This window comes from Propithecus coquereli, unplaced genomic scaffold (genome assembly GCF_000956105.1).
Source record: "Propithecus coquereli isolate 6110/MARCELLA unplaced genomic scaffold, Pcoq_1.0 Scaffold58, whole genome shotgun sequence".
Taxonomy (NCBI): domain Eukaryota; kingdom Metazoa; phylum Chordata; class Mammalia; order Primates; family Indriidae; genus Propithecus; species Propithecus coquereli.
Genome location: NW_012151729.1, coordinates 4,867,788 through 4,875,257, shown reverse-complemented (window position 1 = coordinate 4,875,257; position 7,470 = coordinate 4,867,788). Strand labels below are relative to the sequence as shown.

Genomic DNA, 7,470 nt, shown 5'->3' with positions numbered 1-7,470 from the left:
GTGAGGGGATTGTCATGAAGGAGAAATCAGTGTTATGTGGCCATAGCTATGTGAGCTGAAGGGCTGGGAGCAACCAGAGATGAGTCCAATGTTTTGTTCTTTGTGAAATGTAGAAAATCCAATTGAAAAAACACATTTAGTAGAGAAGTAATTATTTTGGGGACTCTCAAATATATGTATGAAAAATACAGCTGGAGATCCCCAGTGAACATATATGAAGTGATGACTAATTAATACTTGTCTTGTTTGTGGTAATGTACATGTTGGTTTTCTTTTACTATAGTAAGAGCTCTTCCAGGTAGAGGACTCCACATAATTTATCTTTTTTCTTCTTAGAGAAGGCCTGCAACATAGTAGATGTTAAGTCAATGCTGGTGGATTCTATACATATCTTATTTGGTCATATGATGAGAAACTCACAGAAATACACTCTACTTCCTATAATCTATTATTGCCTACTGCCCACTTTCTAATTTCCAGCCAGAAAGAAGATGAAGAGAGAAAGAAGAAAGAAGAGGAAGATCACAAAAATGCTGCAGGACATGGTTCCGGTGGCGGTGGAGGAGGGCATGCTCAGGTGAGAGCTACCACTAATTTCAGTAACCACAGCGGGCTCAGCTCATTGACAACAGGGCTATGATGTGGCCTGTATCGCCTAAGGCACAGGTGAATGTATGCAGTGCTGTGTCTGAAAGCATCCTTGGATGAACAGAGGAGTGTCCCTTTAATTAAGGCTGTAGGGTAAGATATGGGCAATTTTTCACCTCTCAAGTCTCGTCTGGACTTCTTTACACCTGAAAATAATTAACAATATGCTGCCCTTACTCCAGTCTCCTGAGTTCTCCTTGCACTAATCTCGTTTCAGTAATCTGATCGCATCACATGTTCTTCATTGTTCTTTCTTGCCCTGGATGGAGCCACTTTTTTGAGGTATCTTTTCTGTTGATCCAAGGCAGCATAATGTGGCGAAAGAGCATAGACTTTTGAGTCAGGTAGTTGAGGTACGATCCTGCCCATACCAGTTGGATATGTGAAACATGGAGTGAATTACTTCATCTCAATGAACTCTCGTTTCTCTTCTTTAGTAATACTCTTCTAGGGATAAAATAAAATAACTTAGGCAAATGCTGAACACATTTCTTGAGACATTTTTAAGTGTCAGCATGACAATATTGCACGTGAGGTCATTCTTTGATTGTGAACACAGCATCGCAAGATTACAGCTACCTTATTTATCTTCTTATGACCTCAGAATACCAAGACCATCTCTTCACTTCCAGGTTTGACACAGGCCTAGTATTTACCATTGATAAACTCCAGCCTTTCTGATTTTTTTTTTTTTTCCGTCTTTTCTGCTTTAGGAAGCTGAGTTCTCCTAAACAGGAATAGACTTGTTAAGAGTTTTTGTCTATCTTCTCCATAATTTGGTCAAGCCTACTTTCCTTAACATTTTGTATAACTTTGTGCTTTCTTCTTGAATTTTTCTCTCCCTTTTATCTGCAGCAAAGGTCAGCATGTTTTTTCTGTAAAAGTCCAGATAATAAATATTGTAGGCATGGTGGGTTGTATTGTGTGTGTTGCGGAAAATAAGCCATACATAATATCTAAATAAATGAGTGAGGATGTGTTTTGATAAAGCCTTATACCTAACAACAGGCAGCGCGAGAGATTTGGCCTGTGGGCTATAGTTTGCCAACCTTTAATCCATGCTATTAAATTCCATCCATCTTTATAATTTCCTTTTGTAGCAAACAACATTAGTATCCATGACAACTGACCTCTTTTCATTGGAATATGGATGATTCTAGCCCCTCTTTCTCTGAGGCTAGCAACCCTAGATGTTGTATTTCTTTTGAGGGGAGGTTGATAAGAAATTTCCTTACACAAATTGTTTAACAAACTTAATAATAATACAATAGACTGAGTGATCCAGAAGGCCTGCTTTCTTCTCCCTTTTCAGGACCAATGTGCTGAGTATCGAGAGCAAATGAAAAATGGAAAACTCACCTGTACTCGGGAGAGTGATCCTGTACGGGATGCTGACGGCAAATCGTACAACAATAAATGTACCATGTGTAAAGAAATCTTGTAAGTACTTCTCTCACAGATGTATCTAAAAGATAGTCACATATTCCTCCTGAATTAATGGCTATTTCTCATTTTCTATTGCTCCCTCCATGAAAATTATTCTTTTTGTTAGTTCCCAAACATTGTCATTTTCTATTGCAACCCCTAAGGAACAATAGATACTAGCAAGGGTAGCTAATAAAGTGGCTGATTCCTGCCCTATTTCCTATTATAATTCTGTGCCTCAAAGTGCCATCAGATAAATAACTGTTCTTCCTTGTGCCTGAATCCTCGGAAGACTTTATGATGGTCATTTGGAATAGTTGGCGAGCACAGTTTAAGAGAGCTGGTTTCTTGTCATATGCATGGGACACACTTTTTGCATAATCCAGGTTCTGTTTCTTCTATTTATTTTCTCCGGGTGAATGATATTAAGTCGGAGTGCTTTATGATCCAGCTCAGCCATTTCTGATGTGTGTTATTGGGGCAACATAACTACTGTTAATCCCATCTATAAAATGAGGTCATTCTAGATGACCTTGAAGGATACCTGTAGTTCTAAAACTTATTACAATGCTCTTAATTATGGCATTCAATTGATACGTATTTCACAAATATTTATAATGCTCCTTCTTCTCACAACACACACGCATTCTTCACCTTTCTCACCGGAAAAAAAAAAATGACAATCTTGTAGTAGTACAGGCCATGTGAGGTTATATAATCCAAATGCAGGATTTTACCAATGAGAAAAACTGAAGTTGGTTTACTCAGGTTTCCTCAAAGTCTCATGGAAAGTGAGCTATAGAGATAAAACTAGACTCTAGTTCTGAATATTAGCCTAGTATTAATATTTATTTATTCTACATCATAAAAATTCTTCAGTAGATGCAGGATGGCGGAGTGGGGTAGTGCTAGGGTTTTAGCATCAGATGGCTCTTTCAGGTCCATGTTCTTGGACAGGTTATTTAACTCTCTTAGGCTCCAATCTGCTCATATTTACAGTGAAGCATTGCTTAATGATGGAGATACATTCTGAGAGATGAGTTGTTAGGTGATTTCATCATTGTGTGGACATCACAGAGTGTGTTTTCACAAACCTAGATGGTATAGTCTACTACACATCTAGGCTATGTGGTATAGCCTATTGCTCCTAGGCTACAAACCCATACAACATGTAACTATACTGAATACTGTAGGCAACTGTAACACAATGGGAAGTATTTGTGTATCTAAACATATCCAAATGTAAATAAGATACTATAAAAATACGATATTACAATCTTATGAGACTATCATCAGCATTACAATTTTATGAGACCATTAGGTATGAAATGTCTGATTTCCTTAAGTGCTAAGTTTGACAGTTGATATCTCTGACATTTCACTTTGACACTTCTTGTTTTATTTTTATTGTGAAGGTACACCCTCAGACTTTCAAACACACATTTTGGCTTTTGATTATCTTTCAAATTTCTTTAGAGCAATTTCTGTGAAACCATGGATAAGTCAAAAATTCATGTTATTTTCGAATATGAGTTCTGTCGTGGAACCAATGCAGCACAGACAACTTGAAATATCAACATAGTGTTTGGGAAGGATGTGGCTAATGAACACACAGTATGTCAATGGTTTGATAAGTTCTGTTCTGGTGATTTTAATCTTGAAAATGAACCATGTGGACAACAACCTGACACCCAGGTGGATAATGATGAGCTGAAAGCTGTAGTGGAAGCGAATCCATCTCAACTTACGTGTAAATTAGCATCAAGGTTTGAGGTTACTGTTTCAACAATATTGGACCATTTGAAACAAATTGGCAAGGTAAAGAAGCTGGAGAGATGAGTTCCACATGAATTAAATGAGCATCAGAAGAGAAATCATCTCGAAGCTTGTCTTTCTTTGCTGTCATGACATAAAGGCAAACCATTTCTACACTGCATTGTTATGTGTGATGAAAATGGATTCTTTTTGATAATCACAACTGTTCAGTACAATGTTTGGATAAAGATGAAGTGCTGAAACACAGTCCAAAACTGAATATTTCTCAAAAGAAAGCTCATGGTGTGTGTTTGGTGGTCCAGCGCTGGTATTATCCACCATAGCTTCATGAAACCTGGTCAATCGATTACAGTGGATGTCTACCGCAACCAGTTGGATGAAATGATAAAGATGTTTGTGATTAAGTGGCCGAGATTGGTCAATAGAGACAGGCCAATTCTCTTGCAAGACAAAGCTTGACCACATGTCACACAAACAACGCTGCTCAAACTACAGAGGCTGGACTTGCAAACTCTCCATCATCCACCATATTCACTAGACTTTGCACGAACTGACTACCACTTCTTTTGGCTTTGGACCCCTTCTTGCAGGGAAAAATATTCAATTCTCAACAAGCTGTGAACAGTGCCTTTCTCAGTTTCATTGCCACTGGCTCTCTGGGCTTCTCTGCTAACATGAACAAGCTACCATTAAGATGGCAAAACTGTGTAGCCAGTTTAGGCACATGCTTTGATTAATTTTACTGCTTCTTGTTTGCAATATAATGAACTAAACCTTTGATTCAAGATCGGACATTTCGGCCGGGTGCGGTGGCTCACGCCTGTAATCCTAGCTCTCTGGGAGGCCGAGGCGGGCGGATTGTTTGAGCTCAGGAGTTCGAAACCAGCCTGAGCAAGAGTGAGACCCCGTTTCTACTAAAATTAGAAAGAAATTAACTGGACAACTAAAAATATGTAGAAAAAATTAGCCGGGCATGGTGGTGCATGCCTGTAGTCCCAGCTACTCGGGAGGCTGAGGCAGAAGGATTGCTTGAGCCCAGGAGTTTGAGGTTGCTGTGAGCTAGGATGATGCCACAACACTCTAGCCCGGGCAACACAGTGAGACTCTGTCTCAAAAAAAAAAAAAAAAAAAAAAATCGGACATTTCGTATTTAATGACCTTTAACATGTGCGGTTGTCGTTGACTGAAATGTCATTATGTGGCACATAACTATACTGGAGGGAGGAACAACAATAATCCTAGGAGCCATGTAGTGTTTCTTTTTAGAGTTAAATGAGGTGAACCATGTAAAACTCTTAACATAATGGCTGGCACAAAGTAGACACACAATAAATGTGAGTTGTCACTAGTAAGTAGTGTTGCCATTAGTGTTCAGTAAATATTGGATATCACTATTTACAGTAATAAATAGTGACTAATTTTATGGTCTCTTATCCTATACCATGTTACCTCTTTGTACAACCAATACTTTGCAGATATGATGAACATAATTGAGATAGCTCTTCACTTATGACTTTCTTTCTTCATCACACATTAATAGTAGAGAATTTTCTAAAAGAATAAATGATGTTTCTTAAATGCAGAAAATTACTAAGATAAAAATCGACTATTATAAAATACTTACCTGAAGTAGTTAACAACAAAAAAAAATGGATTTTTTTTTTTTGGTAATGATGGCGACCATTCATCCTACAATAAATGGTTTTCAACTGCCTAGTACATGACAGGCACTTTTCATGGACAGGTGCTTTTCAAGTGAACAAGACAATTTCCTGTAAAGAAGGTGGTTAAGGATACACAAACTCTCAGGGTCCTTCCAACCCTGAGTCTGCTGTTTAACAAGATGACTTCTGACTCTTCTCATCTAGGCGAAGAGAATCAGAGAAACAAAATGAGCATTCTGGCTTCAGATCAAATGGCACTGGATCAGCAACAGGAAAGGTGAGTCATTAACTATGCTTTCTCAAAAATGGTCTTTCTATAAGTCAACACTTGGCCATCAAAAATATGGGAAGAGGATATCAGTGTGGTCAACTGAGATCTTGCCCTTAGAAGGCCAGGAGCCGTCATTAATGTGAGTATCACTGGTAACTTGTTCAGTGTAGAAATCTAACGTCAAATGGAAATCTTTCAGTCTAACACTTTACAAAGCACTTTTATAAATAGTAGTTTATTTAATTTTTCTCAACAGCCTGGACAAATACGGCTTTTTAATCTTATTTTATAGATAAGGAAAATGAGGTTCTACAAATATATTAATTTGTTATTGCTACTGTAACAAATTATTGCAAACAGTGGCTTACCACAAAACAAATTTATTATCTTACATTTCTGGAGTTCAGAAGTTCTAAATGGGTCTTACTGTGCTAAAACCAAGGTGTCGGTAAGGCTGTGGGTTTTTGTTGTTTTTTGTGAAGGCTCTAGGGGAGAATCCATCTCTTTCCTTTTTCTAACTTCTAGAGGCTACCTGCATTCCTTGGCTGGGGCCACCTTCAAAGCCAGCAATGGCCAGTCAAGTCTTCCTCAAGCTGTGTCATTCTGACATTGACTCTCCTGCCTCCTTCTTTCCTGGATGAGAACCTTTGTGACTACATTGGGCCCATTCGGATAACCCAGGATAACCTCATCTCAAACTCAGCTGATTAGCAACTTTAATTCCCTATTCAACCATAATTCCTCCTTGCCATGTACAGCAACATATTCATAGGTTCCAGGAATGAAAACATGGACGTCTTGGTGGGCCATTGTGCTGCCTATTCCAGCAAGCTTAAGTGGCTGCCTTACTTTTGGATTAGAATCTTCTGATTCTCAAACGCAGTTAAATACTATGTGAAAACAGCATTTCCAGTGTAACCTTTTCATCTTTTCAGGATATATGTGATGAGTATAGAAGCCACATGAAAAATGGAAAGCTTATCTGTACTCGAGAAAGTGACCCTGTCCGGGGTCCAGATGGCAAGATGCATGGCAATAAGTGTGCTATGTGTAAGGAGAGACTGTGAGTATTTTTCAAAAATGAGTTTTCACCGTGAGTCTTAAAGTATAACAGTCATTTCTTATCAGTTTGAAAAAGTGACAATTGCTTAAAAAGCAGATCTAATAATTAATGAGGTTCTTGTTTACTTTGGTTAAAATGTTTCTTTCCATCTTTTCTTCCAGGGAAAGGGAAGCAGCTGAAAAAAAAAAGAAAGAGGATGAAGCGGGGGCAAATACAAGGGACAAGAACAATGACAAGCAGGTAATGTATGTTAGACGTACTAATACCTAAACTCGGCTGGTTCATTGTGTGGTTAATTCATTCAAGAAATATTTGTGGAACACTGACTGTCCCAATTATTGGGGATATAAAGGTAAATGAGAAAGTCATGGCCAGATCTTGCAAAGACAGAATGTGATATTCAGTGCCCTAAGAGCAACTTTGATGCAATTATCACACATATGTAGGACCAGCGAAAATTGTCAAATTATTGTGGTTACCCCGTTAATTTCATTTTTGAAGTTTTAAAACAAACAGTCAAGCAATCGAAAATTACAAACAAGAAAGTGAGTATCAAAAATTTGGAGTTCTAGATAATGTTAACTTAAGCCCATTATCCAAAGTGAGGCACCACAAGAGCAGAA

At 38.2% G+C, this 7,470-nt stretch overlaps 1 protein-coding gene across 1 annotated transcript in view; it reads left to right on the top strand.

The window, feature by feature from the left end:
- The window catches only part of SPINK5 (serine peptidase inhibitor, Kazal type 5), a 97,788-nt gene that overhangs the window by 70,318 nt on the left and 20,000 nt on the right, over positions 1–7,470 (top strand). Inside the window, exons 17-21 of the mRNA XM_012658235.1 lie at positions 481–577; positions 1,961–2,088; positions 5,718–5,790; positions 6,720–6,847; positions 7,009–7,092. Coding sequence (XP_012513689.1) covers positions 481–577; positions 1,961–2,088; positions 5,718–5,790; positions 6,720–6,847; positions 7,009–7,092 — 510 coding nt within the window. The remainder of the gene's footprint in view (positions 1–480; positions 578–1,960; positions 2,089–5,717; positions 5,791–6,719; positions 6,848–7,008; positions 7,093–7,470) is intronic.